Raw genomic sequence first — 21,662 nt, 5'->3', positions numbered from 1 at the left:
GGTGCCTCAAATCGAAGTGTTGCTTTCTCCAGGAACTACTTCAAATGAAAGTTTCTTTTTTGTGAGGTTTGAAAGTCTTGCCAATTTCACAGTGCTCTGAGTGATCTGCCTCCTGCAAGCACCTACGGCATGGGTCATGAGAGTCGCTAATCGGCACAGACTCATGACAAGTACTTAAATCCCTGGAACAAAATACAGGACTATGTAGCACTTTAAAGACTAACAAGATGGTTTATTAGATGAGCTTTCGTGGGCCAGACCCACTTCCTCAGATCACCAGACTAACACAGCTACATTTCTATCCTTAAATCCCTGGGATTCTAGTAGGCTCCACAGCCCTGGGCAGGTGGTGGGACAGAACCACCAACTACTAACGCTACAGCAGTAACTACAATCCAATGGAGATGGCTAAGGGAACACTAGTGAGCAAGCAAACATGCTTCCAACACCAGCCGACAGTAAGAAGGAACTGCGGGGGCAGGGATGTGGTATGCCCACATCTTGAATACTGTGTACAGATGTGGTCTCCTCACCTCAAAAAAGATATTTTGGCCTTGGAAAGGGTTCAGTAAAGGGCAACTAAAATGATTAGGGGTTTGGAACGGGTCCCATATGAGGAGAAGTTAAAGCGACTGGGACTTTTCAGTTTAGAAAAGAGGAGACTGAGGGGGGATATGATAGAGGTCTATAAAATCATGAGTGGTGTGGAGAGGGCCGATAAAGAAAAGTTAGTTATTAGTCCCCATAATAGAAGAACTAGAGGACACCAAATGAAATTAATGGGTAGCAGGTTTAAAACTAATAAAAGAAAGTTCTTCTTCACACAGCGTGTAGTCAACCTGTGGAACTCCTTGCCAGAGGAGGCTGTGAAGGCTAGGACTATAATAGAGTTTAAAGAGAAGCTAGATAATTTCATGGAGGTTAGGTCCATAAAAGGCTATTAGCCAGGGGTTAGAATTGGTGTTCCTGGCCTCTGTCAGAGGCTGGAGAGGGATGGCAGGAGACAAATCGCTTGATCGTTGTCTTCGGTCCAACCTCTCTGGAGCACCTGGTGCTGGCCACTGTCAGCAGACAGGATACTGGGCTAGATGGACCTTAGGTCTGACCCAGTACAGCCGTTCTTATGTTTATATATACTGAGCACCATGAAGGTAACACTCTAGTGGGCTTCACAGCTGACCCGATAGGGGCCGCTATGGGGAAAAGTTTCCAATGTCTGTGCAAGCAGCACATGCACACTTGATTAGAATCCACATGAAGAAGAAACCACGATTGAAGTCACCACCCCGAAATACAAGACACAAAAATTACATGTCCAAAAGATGAAAACTAGCCAGGCTAGCATACACTGTACTGATGCCCTGTATCAGTCAAGAAGGATTTAGTCACTGCAGGATTAATGCAGAGTCTATTTCTGGCCACCCAAGACTCAACATGTTAGACAGAAAAAGACTAAAATACAAGGACAACATGCAAAGGGCACCCCATCTGAGTATTGCAAGTATCTGCAAGGTAACAAGTACACGTTTGCACTTGCTTCTCTCAAGGGCATTTGGAATCCTTGCAGAAATACAAAATTCCTAAAGCACACACACGGGATGGAGATGAGGCAAGAGCAACAAATGTCCCCTCGTTATCGGTGCTAAAACAACTGCTGGGGTGCACTGACACAAACAAGGACCAATTTCCCCTGCCTTGCATTTTCCATACATGCTGTATTAATCTGATCCTGGCCAGATCAGTCCAGTTGCCACACTTCCTCCTGGGTTTTAAGTGAAGGGTGTCTGTCTACCCAGAAGATGGCTACTTACCTCTCCATCAGCTTCTCTTTATCCCAGTTGAAATGGCTAAGTAGTATTCTGGTGATGGTTGCCGGATTCTAGAGAAAGAGAAAATAAAATAATGTACAGTAACTACGAGGACACTCATAACTCAGGACACTGGTGATCAGTGAGTTAAAAAGGCTCTTGACAAGCAAATGTGGAGGTCAAGAATACTAAATGTTTATCTCCATGGTGAATGAACTACTAGTCCAAGCTAGGGATGTAAAAAGTAGAACCGTTTAAATGGTTAACATCAATTTATAAGCGGGCTCCTGCTGCACAGCAGCTCCCAGCTTTATATATATAAGCTTTAAACACGCTGCAGGCGCTGCTGTATACCACTAGGTTTTTTAATGGTCACATTTTTAACCGATTTTTTTTACATTTAGTTCAAGTAGTTAAGCACATGTGAAAAACAGGCTTGTTTAAAATGTACCTGAGCATAAGCATTGTTCATAAGTTCTACCCTAGATATTCAATTAAGCAAAATGGAAAAAAAAATATTGTAAACTCAATGCTCCGCATTGTCACCACAGTGACTTCACGTCTACTGCATATCACTAAAGCAGGGGCTCTCAAACAGGGGTTTTACAAGTGTCAGCCTCCACCCTAAAACCCTGCTTCACCCCAACATTTATAATAGTGTTAAAAACTATAAAAAAAGTTTTACATCCGAAAGGAAGTCACACTGAGGCTGGCAGTGTGAAAGGGGTCGTCAGTACGAAAGTTTGAGACCAACTGCACTAAAGAGAAGGCGGGTGAGGTGGACAGAACCTCTCTAAACCATAGATGTAAAACCTCAGTTAGTTAACTGGTTACATGTTAAGTTTAAATGTTAATTGACTAAATCAGGGCTGCTCCGGGCTGGCTGCTTCCTGCAGGGCCGGAAGCAGCAACTGAATGAGCTGGGAGCTGCAGACTGCTTGATTGGAGCAGCCCTCAATCAGACTGCTTGATTGGAGTTACCCTGGAGCAGGCTAGGAGCTGCTCCAGGGTAACTGCATGTTGATGCTTACCGAGTAACCAGTTAACTGATTACCTGTTCACATCCCTACTCTAAACCAGGACTCTAGTTCAGCAACATCTGCAGTCCAGTAGGACCACGGAAGTTCCTGGGCCAGAGTCTGGCTGGGCTGGCGGCAGATGCTCCAGTGGGCTGTTAGCAGAGCTGGAGAGCGGGACCTAGAGGAGCTGCAGATTGCTGGTAGGGCTGGAAACCCAGACTGCTGGGCTGTAGGCTGGCAGGGCATCAGGGTCAGTGGCAGGAGGGGCGTGGGCATGGAGGTCCGACAGGCCTGCTGTGACCACAAGTCCAGCTGGGCCTGGCCGCTAGCCTCCTGGCCAGATGCCCTCCCCCCCCAGCTGCCAGCTAGGAGCAAAGCTGGACTATCGGGCTACGGTAAGGGGACCAGAAGTAGTGACCTCCCCTTGTCTGGCAAAGTTTCTTGGTCAGGACCATTCAGATCCCAAGACCAGAGAGGTTCAACCTATTGTATCTTCTACTGGATCAACTTCTCTTGGTGAAAAGCAAGTTTCTGAGCTGCAGATACTCCATTCACAGTCTAAATACACGAACAGACTGTTTAGCACAGAGAAATAGTAGGGTACTGGGAATGTTGAACATTCATTAAAGGGGGTAAACAGTGAGCTGCTGACTTTGGCACAAAACAGAATTACTCAAGAGAATTAAGGCCAAAACAGACTGAGAAGTGTTACAAAGGAATCTTCACAAAACTGGGCCACTGGGCAACAAAATGGCAGATAACATTTAATGTTGATAAATGCAGAATCATGCACATTGGAAAACAATTGCAACTAGCCACACAAAACGATGGGGTCTAAATTAGCCATCATCACTCAGGAAAAACGTTGAAGAAATCATGTTGTCAGAAAACTATCCATCCACTCAATATGCAGCAGCAGACAAAAAGCTAACAGAATGGTAGGAACCATTACAGAAGGGATAGATAAAGACAGTAAATATGCCACTACATAAATCTATGATATGCCCTACTTGGATTACGCCATGAAGTTCTGTTTGCTCCATCTCAAAAAAATATTCAAAATAGAAAAAAAGTGGTGAGTAGGGCAGTACAAAATAGCTAGATATGAAAAAGATTTAAAAGCCTGTTTACAAGATTTAAAAGGCTGTGACTGTTCAGCTTGGAAAACAGAGACAACCAAGGGGGGATCTGATAGAAGTCTCAAAAATCAGGATTGGTGCAGAGAAAGTAAATAAGGAAGAGTTATTCCCCTCTTCACAACACACAAGAACCAAGGGTTATCCAATGAAATTAATAGCAGCAGGTTTAAAAACAAACACAAGGAAGTATTTCTTCACACTATACCCAGCCTGTGGAACTAGTTGCTACTAGGGATGTAAAATCTCATTTAGTTAACTGGTTAAAAGTTCAGTTTACCCAGCTAGCGTATTAAACTGGGCTGGAGCAGCTTCCTGCCTGCAGAGGCTGGGCCATGGGGCTGGCTCCTCCAGCTCTCACCAGTTAATCGCAACCAAAAAGCATTACCTGTTAGGGTAATGCTAACCAGTTAAACACTCACATCCCTAGCTGCCGATGCTGTAAACACCGCTATTAGTAAACATGCTCAGGAATGCAACCCCATGCTCTGGGTGTCCCTAAACCTTCAATTACCAGAAACCAGGACTGGACAATGGGATTAATCGAATTGTCCTGTTCATTCCTTCTGACGCATCTGGCACCAGCCACTGTCAAAAGACAAGATACTGGGCTAGATGGACTTAGACCCAGTATGACCATTCCGATGTTCTCCTGGAAGCCCAGTGTGGAGCAGCTACTCTGCCCTGTCCTCAGTTTCCCCTGTGGGCTATCAAATTCAACAAGACACAGACAGCTAGTGGTGCCCCTTTAGGGGTGTGGGTGTAAGTTTATTTAACCAAAGCCCAATCAGACAAGCAATCAAGTGTCCTTGTACCTTAGCACAGGCGGGGAGGGAGGCAGATGGTGGAAAATTACTATTTGTCTACTCCATGGGAGTCCTCTGTCCAGGCTCTTCGCTCCTAATGCCTTCATGGCCTGGGACCCTGTTCTGGAGTCAGGTCTGCCCTCACACCAGGGGGAAGAGCTCTCCTGACTGAGCGCCCCTACACAGGCCAACCTGATGCAGCTCCTCTCTGGAGCAGCACGTAGGTTCCCAGTTATCCAGGCCTCTTTCTTTCTGGAAAGATCCTGTGATTGGGAGGCGGCTTTGCTAGGACTGTGTCACTTTATCCTTTTGTAACTGTCTCCGTCCAGGAGCACCTTTCTTGGGTCCCCTTTTCCTGACGAGCTCCCCTGAGATGTTCCTTTTCCAGGCATTCTAGACCTCTCCTCTGCATTTTGGGGTTGGTGGAATCATTAGAAGCCCGTATCTGGCCCAGGTATTCCCTAATGTATTAAGTGCCACCCTGTCACCGGGATGGATCTGGGCTGGCTCATTCCCCTACAGAGTTTGGTCCCTGACCCTGTTGGCAGTGCCCTTTTGGTATTGGAGTTGATTTTATTGCCTGACCACCTAGGTCACAAGTTACAATTTCAAAATTTACAATCGCTAAAACTTGCACTTTAGGGAAAAAAAAACCTTCATTTCAATAAGGCAGTGTTTGTCCAGTGTCTCTGGCAGCGCCCTGCCAAGCATATCTGGCAAATGCCATATATGGGTTTCTCCAGCTAATCATCCCTGCACCATCATACACATTTAAATCAGTGTTTTGCTGTAAGACAGTGACCTCTGCCTTGCACTAGAAATCTAAGCAAGTCAACAAGAAAACACAGCAGTGAATTTGCCAGAAAGATGCACAAGGATACAAACTTTTCCTACATTATTTTTCCCTGCTGCAATGTTAAAATGCTCTTAATTATCTTCAAGTACTGTCCTCGACGGGCTGCAGCAGCCCATCAGGCCCTTGGACCACTAAATTCACAATTCTGTATTTTCCCCTTAAGCCCTTCAGAGATCAAGTGGGTACAGCAGGAGTGAATAAGGGGACCGTTTTGGAGTCAACTGCATCACACTGGCAGGAAAGCAGAAGGTGGATACAGAAGCATCAGACATCTGAAGACCAGGGACCAGTATGCTATTTTGAAGAGGAGAAACAATTTTTAGTCAAATGCTTTGGATACAGATTGAACTTTGGTGAAATAACATTTGTTTGATTTGTAATTGTACAGCATTTTGACAAAAATGAACTAGTTTCATTTGCGGAGTCTACGATTTCAGGAAAATAGCATTGCAGCTCTCTACATCAAATCTTCTAAATCTGGAACTCCAAGACATCTTCAGCAATGTAACAATAGAGAAAAAGTAAAGGAAACTATTTTCCTCTCTTCCTTCAATGGTAGAAGGCTTCAGTGTCACAAGAGGGAATGCTACACCTACATACCTGACATACTGATGTCACATTACAGGCCCAGCGAGTTGCAATGTGTTTACGACCAGAAAAGTGGCTCATTTCTACAAGCCAGCTGAGGTGCAGTTTCCCTTAGCTACTTCACTACCAAATTACATGTCTAAAGTCAAAGATTTACTGGCAGCATACCAACCTCCTACCAGATCTAAAAACTGGGTTATCTGCTTTCCACAGCACAAGATCTAAGACTTAAAACATAGCTGGTTTTGTTGACACAGAAGGCAGGATATGACAGCTTTGTAACTCCATCCCTAATCTAATACAAGTTAAATCTTTGTTCATGAATTAAGCTAACAGCACCTTGAAAACCAGGGAGGAGAAAAGTTTAAACGGCTTAATTTGGTAAAAATCACCATGTGATTTCAGCCACAATTAACTGCAGATGTGAAAAACCTTTGGCATTAAGGGCTGTACTACTTAAAGTGACTACTAACAGTCCAATATGCAGTGATAAAAAGAAATATTTGCAACTGACATCTGAGACTACATTTCTGAAACTATACTGCACAATCATCTTTAATGCTACTACTACTGTATGAATATATAGTTACTCACACTCTTTTGGTTCTTATTCCCTATGCACTGTGCTAAGTTTACAGAATAGTTTAAAAGCTGCATTTTAATAGACACAACCAGCAGATTGTCTTGCTTTATGTTCTTATTCATTGAGTTACTCCTATTGCACATAAGATTATAATCCTTTGTGCCACCAGAAATAGTTGCTACAGGCAGGCTGTGATGATGCACACACAGGATTTAGTCTGAAACAGCAGCAGGAAGAAGTAGGTTATAAGGACATCTCCTGTTTACAAAAACACATTTTAATAACCAAATAAAGCAGCCAGAAACAGATGGCAAGCAAGGGAGAGACTAGCTTGTGTTCCAATATTAGATTTTCATTCAAACAATGTTTGAGGACAGCCAGAATACATTTACCACACAAGACCAATCACCTATTAATTTTACATCCTTAAACCTAGAAAGGTTGCTTACTATTCACTAGAAGCTAATCAAAAAAGTGAGTGATATCTTGAGTGTAAGTGAAATAGAAAGCAGCCATTTTGTTGAAAAATTCTAGAAACACTTTAAAGACAAGCTGACAGCTATTGTAGAAGGGAAGATACTCCCAACTGTTTCACAGAATTTGAACGACTGCCACTTGTTTGAGGATTTATTCTGTTCTAAAGGAATCTCTCTGCTCTCTACTTGGGTATCCAGAGACAGGAAGATTAAACATGAAAAGAAGAATGCAGGAAAGAAGCAAATGGGCATCCTAAAAACTTCAGAATGCAGGTTTGTGAAGTTTGGGGGGGGGGACACTATTGGGAAGTGATGAAGACGACTGAAGTGTAAACTCCTTAAATTTTGCGGATTGATTGTATTTATAGCTAAGCAAAAATACAAATCAAATTGTTAAAGTCAATTTGTTCGGCTACCAAATAAAACCTTTGCATTAATTGTTGGCCAATCCCCACAGAGGGGTCACAGAAGGGAAAAGCTCCACACTCCTAAAAGAAAAAGTTAAAACCCCGTGGGCATATTAAAATGATACATGAATTGTGAGCTAGCTTCAGAAAAATTGAGAACACATTTAAAATGGGGGATCTGAAAATACAGGCAGTCCCCGGGTTACGTACAAGATAGGGACTGTAGGTTTGTTCTTAAGCTGAATCTGTATGTAAGTCGGAACTGGCATCCAGATTCAGCCGCTGCTGAAACTGACCGCCAGTTCTGACTTACATACAGATTCAACTTTAGAACCCCAAGCGTTCCCAAGTCAGCTGCTGCTGAAACTGATCAGCGGCTGATTCCAGGAAGCGGCTTCCTGTAGTCAGCGCTGGTCAGTTTCAGCAGCCGCTGACTTGGGGACGCCTGGGGCAGAGCAGCTGGGGTGCTGCTGGGTTGCTCCAGTAGTGCCCAGAGCGGCGCTGCGGGACCAACTGGCAGCACCCCAGCTGCTCTGCCCCAAGGTCCACAACAAAAGCCTGGTCTGCTGGGGGGGACACTAGCTGCGCTCCCCCCCCCCCCCAGCAGACCAGGGACACGGGGAGCAAAGCCGCAGTGGCAGCGGGGCTCCACGCCTCTGAGGCTTTGCTATGGCAAAGCCTCAGAGGCGCGGGACCCCGCCGCGGCTGCGGCTTTGCTCCCGGTGCCCCTGGTCTGCTGGAGACAGTCCCCAGCAGACCAGGGACACCGGGAGCAGCTTTTCTCGCCCCGGAGGTTGAGGTGGCGGGACCGCTGCCTGCGAGCTCCAGGGCGAGAAAGCCCCGTTCGTAAGTGCGGATCCGACGTAAGTCAGATTCGCGTAAGTCGGGGACTGCCTGTACTGGAGTGACATTTTGTAGTATCTGATTGTCATTGCATTCAGTTTCAAGACAAGTTTTCTAGGCAGCTAATAACAGAAATGCATTTGAAGAAATCAGCTTCTCACCAGTACTTGCTGTTCCAATCTAGCATTCAGTACAAACCAATAGGCTTTTAGTAGGAACTCAGCTCATGTTTAGCTCCCCAGCAAAACCGCTCCACCTCCTCATGACACAGCATGGATAAGTTCCTCATCTTGGGCTAGGTCTAGACTACAGGGCTTTACCGGAAAAAGCTACGCAAATTGTGCTCCGCAATTTGGGTAGCACCCCCCCTCCCCCCCCCCCCCGATAGCTTTTCTGCCATTTGGGCCAGTCTAGACAGGGCGAAATGGCGGAAAAGCCTCCTCTTTCGGCGGAGCCCTTACACCTCGTTTGCTCTTCCTCAAAAAAAAGCAGAAGAGTGAGTACGTTCCTTGGATACCTCCGGTATCCCGCAAAAGCCCTGTAGTCTAGACGCAGCCTTGGACATTACCATTATACAGCATCTACTTCAGGGCAGCAGCTTTTGCATTTCTACAGTTTGCATCAAAGGTTAAACTGACAGCAGGGAATAGAACGACCATGCCTCCATATGGCCTATTGGGACTCTACATGGCCAAACCCTTCTAATGCTGCTCGACTGTACACACAAACAATGCCTTCTGTCATCCTGCTCACACAAGCTATCCACGCCAATACTCTCAAAAATGCTGACTCTGCCCAAATCTCTCAAGTATTTGAGTGACGGGCTCAGATACACTCCACAAGCGGACACACCAAGAAAGGTGAAATTCCTTGGCTAGTGGCAGCTAGCTGATCTCCGAAAAGATGTTTCAGCAAATACAACAGAAAGTTCTATCTGTTGTAGAAGGACATCTTGTACAAGGCGGTGTAGAACAGGCATCTCTGTAAGATGTGCAGTGTAGAAACTGGAAGTTAAGTACTTAAACCACACAGCCAACCACCACAAACATCTTTTTAATAAAGTAGCATCAACATATTGCTGCAGTCATCCCATGCTACAAATAGTTAATCAGTCAAAACAGTAACCATTTTGTCAATATCCAAGTGCCAAACATTTTTGAGCATGCGCAGAACAGCACTGGATGGGCTTATCCCAAAATCCTCTGCGCCAAGTCATTGATCTGTCTCGTAAAACTAGCTCACAGGTCAGGCCAGTGGTGCTCTGGGTCCACTTAGTGAGCTGGTATTTTAGTGACGTAGCTGCTAAAAGGCAAACACATTTATATGATGCAACTTGTACAAAAAAAACTATAAACCTCTCACCTGCCTGAGCAATATAACAAAGCTTGATCCCTCCACAGCCACTTGCTAACATCCAGTCAGCTATTAAGCTTCCTGGCCTCCAGCTACTCATCTCTGGGTTGCACACACTTAAATTAATGGGGGGGAAGGGAGGGGAGTCAGGCTGACTGATGCAAACACCCAGTATAAAGGTGCACCAAAGCCAAGAAGCATGGCTCAGAATGCATAAAACTCCCAGTACATCCTAGTGTCCCACCTAGGCGAGTCAAGGGCTTTACATCTCCCCCTTGGTGGCAGCGGCTCAAGTCCCACAGTGCCACACAAAAGAAAGCAACCAATGGGGAGGCACAGAATATTAGATATTTGTTTCTACTCCTTGGTTAGTAGCAGGCTTGAAACCTACATTACACACCCCCCCCCCCCCCCCCCGGCAATAACCTAGCTGCATGTTATTTAGCCTTCCCCATCCCTCACTGAAGACAGGACTACCAATTTAAGCTTAACATGGTGGGACCCCAACAGTCTGTCACTGAACACCACTATTCACTAGGGACGTGACAGTTTCACCAGTGGAGCTGAAGCAGCACCCCACCTGCCGTAGGCAGGGGGCAGCTCCAGTCCCGCAGAGGTCCACCATGGACACCAGTCCCGCAGAGGTCCACCATGGACAGGGGCTACTCTGGCCAGGCTGAAACAGACCCTGCCTGTAGGGAGCCCTGGCCCGCCACAGGCAAGGGGGGCAGTACAGGAAGGGGCTGCTCTTGCTAGGATGGAGCGCCCACCTCTTCTCCCACCACTCACCCACCTTTATATTGTTTAACCACTTAGCTAATTCAAGGGGATATAAAATCCCTGCTTCTCACTCAGGCTGCTTATGTGGAGAAAACTCCTCCCCCCCAAACAACCCCACAAGCCATGACCAAATCCTTAGGAAGATGCAGCCTTTCCATTCCATTCCTTTCCATTCCTGTTCATATCCTAGGTCCCGTCTGGATTCCTAGAAGCTCTGCCTTACTGGCCTTCTATGGCCACTTTATCTTCAGTCCTCATCTAATGTAGCAGGAAAGATCAAATGCCTTGCCTCTTTCTGACCATGTCACCCATTTTGAATCCCTCCATCACGCCCTTCTCTCCCCCCAATCCAAGTATCAGCTTAATCCTGCAAAGCCCTGCTGCACTCCAGGCTTGTCTGCACAGCAAGTTACCCTGCTGCAATCTTCAGCACACCAGCTGGTCATCCAGCAATGTCCCTACATCTTACATCAAGCCAAGCCACTCTGGGGGACAGAGTGCCCCCAGCAGCATTCATGCAGCAAATTAGTGTACAGCAAGCTGGGGCACCTGCCCTACTTACATACCTGCTCTAGTTGTCAACTCTGTAACAAGGTCAGTTTCGCCTGTCTGCTCTGTCACTTCCAAAACATTGCCACACACTCCAGCATGCCACTCCCATGCTTGGAATTGGCCTTCCAGAACTCCCTGTCCTCATACCAGCCTCTCCCAAAGGCACTGCTGCGGCATCCTCTGAAAAAAGGCTGGCTGGCAATGGCACAAAGCAGTGATTTGAAATTCAGTTCAAGATTTCTACAAATATACAGTGTTATGGCAGACTGTTGTAGCCTAAAAATGGACATCAAGTGTAATCAACTGCTTCATTTTGTTGTTTGAGCTCTCTGGAAAGTTTCTAGCTTAACCATTAATTGGCACAAGGTTCCTTTGCCTCATCAAGCTCTTGAAACACTGAATACACAAGTGACAATTCCAGAATGAATTCCCCAGTGAGGAACGCCAGTAGCATCTCTCAACTAGAAATAATCTTGATTTGTCCAACTTCTCAAGCATTCTTGAAAATTATTTGTCGTCTCAGATGATTACATAAACTCTGCTACTGCATCGCAACACAGAATTAAAAACTGCACATGGATTACAGGAAAGCAAGGCATTTAAAAGGTCAGATTTTGACATCTGTTTTTGAAAGATAAGGATCAGTGGTCTCAGAATAGGAACAGATTTTCAACTGAAATACTTACAGATCTTCATTCAGGATTGTTTTGACTATTAGCATTTCATTGTGGCACATGTATATAAAGTTAGGCCTTTAAAAACACCAGAAGGAAGTACCACAAATTAGAGGCACTTGCCAATAGTGACCAGTGTCACTCGACACCATTCAAGAAATAGAACACACAGCAACACTGAACTTTGGTTCCTTGGCAAACAGTTCTTCTGTTTAACCCAGAGGTTCTCAAATTGGTGTCATAAAACCTCAAGGGACTTAATTACCCCTCCTATTTTTAAATATGTAAGGAGGAAGGTGTCACTCCTAGGCTTGCTGTATGAAAGGGCTCACCAACACAGGAAGTTTGAAAACCTACCCTTTCCAGAGTTAGCACCCATTGTAGTCAGAGAGCTTTAAGACAGTAGGACAGCTACCATTACAGAATATAATCCAGCCACGTTTTAGCATAGCCATTACAGGAAAGAATAGAAAACTTTTATCCTAAGGTGTTAACGCCCCACATGGCTAAGGCCCCTCTGGATGCTCCATGCCAGGGCTACTCACACAGCCCATGTAAGCACCCACTGGGCAATGCAGTAAAACCACCTCCCTGAACGGTGTTAAGCCATGCTCAGCCTAGGGAGGGCCATGCTGTGCAATTGTAGAGACTCTGAGCTGTGTTGAACCAACCGTCTTCTAGCAGCTGTTCAGGTTGCCCAGTTCCCAGCAATAGTAACCACTTGAGTTGCGATTGTGACCTGCAGTATCTCGAGCACCCTGCGTGTTTTTGAAATGCCTGTTCCTAACTGCCCAGCTTGCTGAGCACACCTAACAGATCTTCCTTGTTGTGTAGGGCTGCCCAGCTGGCTCCACGCCCTAGAGCCACGTTTCTCAAACTGTGGGTCCCGACTCCTCAGGGGGTCGCAAGCAACTTAGAGGGCGGTGGCGGTATCACAAAGTTTGAGAACCCCTGCCCTAGATGCCCGCTTGCCTGGAGTAGACCGCAGTACTCGATCTCCCGGGGAGAAGAGGCTGTGCAGGCTCAGCTATGGACCTGCTGTGGAAGAGTGGACATGGATGAAAAGAATGCGGGGGGAAGCAACGGGTGTGCCAAGCTCTCTTCCAGACTCACGGGACCAGTGTTTCTTATACTGTGTTCTGCAGCACACCGATATGCCACAGAGAACAACAAAATGCAAAATAGCCACCTTTAAAGGGGAAGGCGACCGTATAACTTTTCCCCCGACCCTTCCCCCCCTTCCCCAGCCTTTTTTGGGGCTTGGCTTTAAAAAAATCCTTGGTGTTCCTCATAAAAAAAAATTGTTTGGTGCTCCTTGGTCTTAAAAAGTTAAAGAAACACTGCGCTGGATGGAGCAAGTAATTACCTTCCCTCTCCCCACGCCCCACTGTGTCAGCTACATACAGTGGAGGGCCTGCCCTAAGCTCATGGCTGGTCCTGCCAACAGAGGATTTCCCTGATTGTAAATATAGATGGTAATATTGGCCCCAGGCAGTGCGTATGAGAAGGAAAAAGCCAGAGGAGAACCTGGAGAAGCAGCTGAGTGTTTCATCATGAGAGGAAACATCTTCTTGGGAACAAAGCTCCCTCGAGTGCCATGGCGCATGCTTGGGGATTTCTGAGCAGGGAAATTGTCTGCTCTTTTTACTGCATGCAGGGAAACAGGACTTGGTGTACACAGACTGTCACTTACATATGGATTTTTGCCATCCTAGCAGAAACCAACATTAAAGGCTCCAAATGCTTAGGTTTCAGGGGCAAGAGCCTCATTTGCTAGAAACCAGAATTATAACTGGATGAAACGTAGAGCCTCCTGCATCTCAAGATAAAGTGCAATATGGTATAGATCAGGGCTACTCAACTTTGGAAGCCCCAGGGATCACAATGATACTCTCAGCACATGCAGAGGGCCGCAACTTAATCCTAGAACACTAGAAAGGGAAGGGACCTCGAGAGGTCAAGTCCAGTCCCCTGCCCTCACAGCAGGGACCAGTACCATCTACCATCCTGAACCATTAAACGCAAATATATGCAAATAGCTTCTTTCACATTGATGGACATGAATACAAAGATTAAGGCAAGACTACACAACACGCAGGCCCCATTTAAGTAAGTTATGCTGTTGATAATAAAATGCAATATCTACCCATTTCCACCAATTGGCAGCACTTTTAACGAGCAATGACAGTCCAGGAATTTATTAGAACGCATAGCAACAGAGGACCATTATATTGACTCACCGCTGTGGAGCATGTTCCCAGTGGAGGCCATGTTGAAAGGATCCCACCTGCGGGCTTCATGTTGAGCCCCGCGTAAACCTAAACCACACCATGGGCCGCAAACAAAATGTGCAGACACGTGCACAAGCGGGTCAATGCAAGGTGTCTGTCAGCCTAACTTTGTAATGTAAACCAGGCCTAGATCTGTGATTATCTTGGAATCCAAGAGGCCTCAGATGGTGGTCATTAATACCTTTCAACATTTACTTTGGTCGGTCCATGAACAGTCTTTTAGAACAACTTCCTCTAGTTGGAAGACGAGGAATGATTGGCAGCCCTTTCAACTTCCACATCTCGTCAAGCCCGGATAACAGCCCCACTGAAGCACAGAGACTGATGAAAACATACTCAATGTGCTCAGATTCATAAGTCCGACAGAAAACTATTTTGCCTCAAGAAAGAATGGCTAAGCAACTGTGTCACCTGCATGTGTGACCGTGCCTCTTCTACAAAGAACTCAAGGCCTGTCTATATTTACAACACTACAGCAGCACCAGTGTACCACTACAGCAATTCAGAGTAGACATTCTACTGCAAAAAAAAGGGTTCTCCCATCACTGTGGTCAATCCACATCCTGAGAGGTGACAGGTAGGTCAGCTGAAGAATTCCTCTAATGTCTACACCAAAGGTTAGGGAGTGAAAAATCCATGCCCCTGAGAGATAGCGCTATATCAATGCTAGTATAGGCCAGCTGGTGCAGCACAGACATACACCCCAGCAAATAGTTAGCTCATACACATGCACAAAAATAGGATATACAGATTCAGATTGGAACTGTAAAATTGACATGTGACATGACCTATTTTGCATAAACCTTTTAAAGTTATGCACATTCATATCCATAAGCCGATGTTCATAAAGCATGGGGGAAAAGGGGGGGGGGGGGGGCGCGTGAGAGGTCCATCGATGGCTATTAGCCAGGATAAGCAGGAACGGTGTCCGAGCCTCTGTTTGCCAGGAGCTGGGAATGGGCAACAGAGGACAGATCATTTGATGGCTCCCGATTCTGTTCATTCCCTCTGGGGAACCTGGCGTTGGCCACTATCAGCAGACGGGACCCTGGGTGGGATGGCAGAGATGCAGAAGCGTGAACATGTACATGGCTAGCAGATGAGCCTGGGCTCATCAGTCAACCTTCACGAGGGGTAAGCGGACAGGAGCCAGTATCTGTGGGGAGCTAGCTTTTGAGCCAGCTCCCCATGTATACCGGCTCCTGTGGAGCTGCCTGCCTCCCCGTGCTGTTGCCTCCGACAAAGACAGCAACGTGGGGCCACCTCCTCCTGCACGTAAACATGTAACTGCTGAAATTTTCAGCCTTTATACATTTACCTGTACACATTTTAACATCCCTACTAGATGGGCTTTTGGTCTGGCCCGGTACAGTCATTCTTACGTGTTTCAAATTGACAGCGTTACACAATGGTTTATTACAATGCGCCTCTGGATCATTACTTGTTTGCTCACACTGTACAGCCCAGCATTCCAAATTCATTACATGGCTCCGTGTCAGAGTTGTAATTGGACTTGGTAAAGAACAACTGCTTCCATTTTTATCTGGCTTAAGTGCCTACTTACTCTGAGGTCTCTCTCCCTGTGGTACCCACTTACATACAAGCTTGGAAATGGGGTGGTTGCCTCGTTCAGTCCTACCTTCATTTCAAGAAGCTTTGGGGGAAGGGGGGGTAACCGAGTTAGTCTGATCAGGATAAACTTAAAAAACAACCAATAGTCTCGTAGCACTTTATAGACTAACAAAACATGGAGATGGCATCATGAGCTTTAGTGGGCACAGCCCACTCCTTCAGGTGGGGCCCACGAAAGCTCATGATACCATCTATATGTTTTGTTAAAGTGCTACCAGACTATTTGTTTTTTAAGTTAATTTTAAAAGACTGCCATCAGACATGGGAAAACAACAATGCTGCTGTCTCAGCCAATCAAGGGTTTCCAAGAGAAAAAGGAGCAGATTGTGTGTTCTCCTGTCCCTTGCACATCTTCCATTGAGGACACTCTGATAGCAGAATTTTTTTTTTTTTTGTCATCTGAAGACAGCAGCACTTTTCCATTCATGTCCCTGACCCACTTTAAATAGGATTCAAGATGCCATCAGACTGCATAGTCTACCTGCTCTGGACACTGTCTAGTCAAACCAGTCAGACACCAAACGAGTATCCAGCCCTCTTTTCATAGAGTTGCTATTGCCATCGCCTCCTCCCTTTTATCAACAACTAAGGCTGTGGCTAGCCTGAATGAAGAGGCCATTACTGAAAAGGGACAACCCCCAGAGCACTCTAGTATCCGAGAAGGACCACCACAAAACAATGCAACATCTTGGCTTATTCCACATGTTTTAAGAACTCCCGTTATGACTAAAGCTAAGGTTTTCTAGGGATGTTTTCAGTCCAAGTCATGGACAGGTTATGGGGCATCCATGAATTTTTGTTTACTGTCCATGACCTAGTTCCTGACTTTTACTAAAAATATCCCTGACAAGACGGGGAGGGAGAGAGTCCAGTTTCATAGAATCATAGAACCATAGAGCTGGAAGAGACCTCAGAAGGTCATCAAGTCCAGCCCCCTGCTCTAGGCAGGACCAATTCCAACTAAATCAACCCAGCCAGGGCTTTGTCAAGCCGAGACTTAAACACCTCTAGGGATGGAGACTCCACTACTTCCCTAGGTAACCCATTCCAGTGAAATAGTTTTTCCTAATATCCAACCTGGACCTCTCCCACCACAACTTGAGACCATTGCTCCTTGTACTGCCACCCGTCACTACTGTGAACAGCCTTTCTCCATCCTCTTTGGAACCTCCCTTCAGGAAGTTGAAGGCTGCTCTCAAATCCCCCCTCACTCTTCGCTTTTGCAGACTAAACAGACCCAAGTCCCTCAGCCTCTCCTCATAAGTCATATGCTCCAGCCCCCTAATCATTTTGGTTGCCCTCCGCTGGACCCTCTCCAATGCGTCCACATCCTTTTTGTAGTGGGGGGCCCAGAACTGGACACAATACTCCAGATATTGCTTCACCAAAGCCGAATAAAGGGGAATAATCACATCTCTGGATCTGCTAGCAGTGCTCCTCTTAATGCACCCTAATATGTCATTAGCCTTCTTGGCTACAAGGGCACACTGTTGACTCATATCCAGCTTCTCATCCACTGTAACCCCCAGGTCCTTTTCTACAGAACTTCTACTGAACCGGTTGGTCCCCAGCTTGTAACTATGCTTGGGATTCTTCCATCCCAAGTGCAGGACTCTACACTTGTCCTTGTTGAACCTCATCAAATTTCTTGTGGCCCAATCCTCCAATTTGTCCAAGTCACTCTGGACCCTATCTCTGCCCTTAAGCCTATCTACCTCTCCCCCCAGCTTAGTGTCATCCACAAACTTGCTGAGGGTGCAATCCATCCACTCATCCAGGTCATTAATAAAGATATTGAACAAAACCGGTCCTAGAACCGAACCTTGGGGCACTCCCACTAGAAACCGACCGCCATCCTGACATCGAGCCATTGATCACTACCCGCTGGGCCCGGCCTTCTAGCCATCTTTCTATCCATCTTACCATCCATTTGTCCAATCCACATTCCATTAACTTGCTGGCAAGAATATTGTGGGAGACCGTATCAAAAGCCTTGCTAAAGTCAAGGTATATAACATCCACTGACTTCCCCATGTCCACCGAGCCAGTTACCTCATCATAGAAGCTAATCAGATTGGTCAGGCACGACTTGCCCTTTGTGAATCAATGCTGACTATTCCTAATCACTTTCCTCTCATCCAAGTGCCTCAATATGGATTCCTTAAGGATCCCTTCCATGATTTTTCCAGGAACCGAGGTAAGACTGACCGGCCTTTAGTTCCCTGGATCGTCCTTCTTCCCTTTTTTGAAGATGGGCACTACATTTGCCTTTTTCCAATCATCAGGGATTTCTCCTGATCTCCATGACTTTTCAAAGATAATAGCCAAAGGCTCCTCAATGACATTTGCTAGCTCCCTCAGTACCCTTGGATGCACTAAGTCCGGACCCATGGATTTATGTACGTTTAGCTTTTCTAAATAGTTCCTAACCTGTTCTTTACCCACCACGGGCTGTCCATCTTCATCCCATCTTGCATCACTTAGCGTAGAAGTCCGGGAGCCCACCTTGTCCGTGAATACAGAGGCAAAGAAAGCATTGAGTACTTCAGCTTTCCCCACATCATCTGTCACTAGGTTACCTCCTGCATCCATTAGGGGCCGCACACCCTCTCTGATCACCTTCTTCTTGTTAACATGCCTGTAGAAACCTCTCTCGTTATCCTTCACATCCTTAGCCAGTCGCAATTCATTTGCGCTTTTGCCTTCCTGATAACCCCCTGGCATTCTCGAGCTATACCTTTAAACTCCTCCCTGGTCATTTGTCCAAGTTTCCACTTTTTGTAAGCTTCCTTTTTGTGCTTAAGTTTACCAAGGATTTCCCCTGTAAGTCAATCCGGTCTCCTACCATGTTTGCCTCTCTTGCTACGCGTCGGGATGGTTTCTTTCTGTGCCTTCAATAAGGCTTCTTTAAAATACTGCCAGCTGTCCTGGACTCATTTCCCCTTCGTGTTAGCATCCCAGGGGATTCTGCCCATCAGATTTCTGAGTCAAAATCTGCTTTTTTGAAGTCCAAGGTGTGTATTTTACTACTCTCTTTTCTTCCTTTGGTCAGGATCCTGAAATCTACCATCTCATGATCACTGCTTCCCAGGTTGGCACCCACCTCCACTTCCTCTATTAGTTCCTCCCTGTTTGTGAGCAGAAAGTGAAGCTGCGCACGGCCCCTGGTCGGATCTTTCAGCACTTGTGTCAAGTTTAATGGGAAGAGGGGGGGCATCACATCCATACGACCATTGGGGTGGCCGCTTTGGGACACTCAAAAGTGTGGAGCCCAAGGTGGGCTGCCCCAAACCGCCCTATGGATGGGATATCTCTAGGTCCAGGCTCCTCCCACTGCCCACAGAAGCTGGGAGCAATGGGGTAACCTCCCTATCCCGTAAAGGCTGGGAGCTACACTCCCCCCGCATACATCACTGTGGGAACTGAGGGGCCACTGCTACCAGCAGCAGCTGCTAAGAACAGCCCCAGGGCTAACATGGCCAATGTCAGACCTCTCTGGAAGTGCTGGAGTCCACAAGTTAATTGGCACCTTAGTTCTGCCCAGTGTTAGAAGGCAGGCTGCTGCACCACACACACTCACTCACTCACCCACCCCAAAGCCATTCTTTGTGTAACTCGGGGTAAGCAAGACAGGGCTGCACAAAGCAGCAACAGGCACCTTCACAGAAAGATGGATTATTGGCTTCAGAAGGCTCCACAGCCAACACTGAGGAAAGGTAACTGCAGGGTAAGAGAAAGGGCACTGACAGACCCCGGGACAAAGTGAAACAAGGACCAAATAGGGATGTAATAGTGTAGTAGATTAACCGATAAGCAAGTGCTCGTCCATTAATGCTAGCAACCCCATCCTCCTTCCCTGCGGCTCTGCAAGTAAATTCTTAGTGAAGTGGCCAGCAGGCTGGCTCAGCTCGTGCCTGGTCTTGGCATCAACCCCTGCTGCAGCTCTGCATGAGCTGGAACGGAGCTAGCCTGCCCGTGCCCTGCTCTTCATCAACTGCTTGTAGTGCAGAGCCATAGCAGGGGTAGTTGCCAGGACCCGGCCCAAGCCAGGACTGAGTGGTTGCAGTGCTAACCCACATTAGTTCATCATGCAGTCAACAAATTGTGTTGACTACATGATTAACCAACTGCATGCTTAATATCCCTAGAATCAAATATGGAGCTATTTCCATAGCCAGATTCTAGAATGGGACACCAGGGCTGGTTACAATAGCACAGTAAAGAGTTTTCAGATCACACCACTCCCAACCAACAACAAAACATTTTATGTTTCTAACAGCCTTCAAGATCTATACGACTCTGCAGCCTGCACCTCTGATAGGACAGGCTTAGCCATGAACCTCATTTGTCTCATCTGAAACCAGTAAAGCGTAGTCGCATCCTCTATTGTGCACCATCGGCTTCCTTTGCTCAAATGGACAAGTGTAAGAAATTAAAGAGTACACACACTGCATTTTTTACAATTCAGTGTTAATTCCAGGTATCCGCAATATAGGGAAGGCTTTTTGTTTGAGTGAGAGCCTCAAAGCTAAACAAGCTCAGCTGTAAATAAGAAATCTTATGTATACAGTACTTATTACAAAAACACTTTTATAAACTAGGAAGGGTTTTTTATCTAAAAACAAAAATGGAGAAAACTGACTCAATCCACACTGGCCTTAAAATCATACGTGGAATACTCTGGCCATTGACAATGGCTCTTTGGGTGGGTTTGTTCTGCAGATCTTTTTGGTAATACAGGAGAACTACCCCTCATTTCATAGATGCTTGCCAGGCATTTTAAGTTCTTATCATACAAAATCCTTCCACCAGTGTGAAATCTGACAGTTGAAGTCAGACCTGTTACCAGTATGATTAAGTTTGGAAGGATGCATTCTGTTTAGGGCAACTAATGAACTTCACAGTTTATGGAATCACGGAATCGACATTAAGCTATCCAACCCCCTCTTCCCCCTCCCCTCTGACAATGCAGGATTGTATCCTTTGAGACAATTCCTAGGGTTTTGCCCAGTCTAGGTTTAAGATCCGTCAAGAAATGAGGCTTTTGAGACTTGTGGGCGACTGTCCAATCTCAATTAGACAGTATTCAGTCTCAGTTATTTCAATTTTGTCCCACTAATCCTGTTTTCACAACATAAACCCTTCCAGATTTGTGCCCACTATTCACTCCCCACACCCACACTCTCTCTCCTAATGAAGGTTTATACATTTAACTTGTAACCTTATTTCAATCATTTCCTCCAACCCCATAATCCTCTGCATACTAGAGTTCCTAATGCCAGAGTTTGCATAAAGGATCCAAGCACCTCAGGGGACTACAGTTTATTGATTTTTCTTAATATGAACAAGATCACTATGAAGAACTAAATTCACCCGGATACTCTTCCTCCCTATACCAGCACATTGGAAAAGTTGGTCCCTATTTGCCCAGACTATTCTGGCTCTCGTGTTGTTTCCCACTTTATTTTGGGATACTGAACATAGCGTATGTGTGCTTTTTACCATTGAGCAAGAATAGGTGCAATCCCCAACCATATCAATTACTGTGTATACACACACAGAACCCCGTGGTGAGGGCTTGGTGATGCAGAGGCCACAAACCCCCAAGATCAAGTCTTATTCTAGGACACAAATGAAAGGTAATAGTGTCATAGCTTTGCATGATCACAACAAAACACAAAGATTGTCCAGCTTGGTACCCCAAGCTTGATGAGCCTAAGTACTGGAAGAGCAAGAGTTAGCTAGAGTTACAAGCAGAGTCATAATGGGAAGTTTATTGGTAACTGCCCATTGAGCACCAAACTAGGAAGGATAAAAATAAATGATTTAATAAACTGATTTTTAATCATCATCTAAAT

The 21,662-nt window shown here is 46.0% G+C and overlaps 1 protein-coding gene across 2 annotated transcripts in view; it reads right to left on the bottom strand.

Moving 5' to 3' along the window:
- The window catches only part of ARIH1 (ariadne RBR E3 ubiquitin protein ligase 1), a 96,195-nt gene that overhangs the window by 53,503 nt on the left and 21,030 nt on the right, over positions 1 to 21,662 (bottom strand). For both annotated transcript variants that reach the window (XM_075897554.1, XM_075897555.1), the window contains exon 2: positions 1,812 to 1,879. In XM_075897554.1, the coding sequence (XP_075753669.1) occupies positions 1,812 to 1,879 (68 nt within the window). The remainder of the gene's footprint in view (positions 1 to 1,811; positions 1,880 to 21,662) is intronic.

This window comes from Pelodiscus sinensis, chromosome 14 (assembly GCF_049634645.1).
Source record: "Pelodiscus sinensis isolate JC-2024 chromosome 14, ASM4963464v1, whole genome shotgun sequence".
Taxonomy (NCBI): Eukaryota; Metazoa; Chordata; order Testudines; family Trionychidae; genus Pelodiscus; species Pelodiscus sinensis.
Note: the sequence above shows the minus strand (reverse complement) of the source record. Positions and strands in the feature narration are given on the sequence as shown.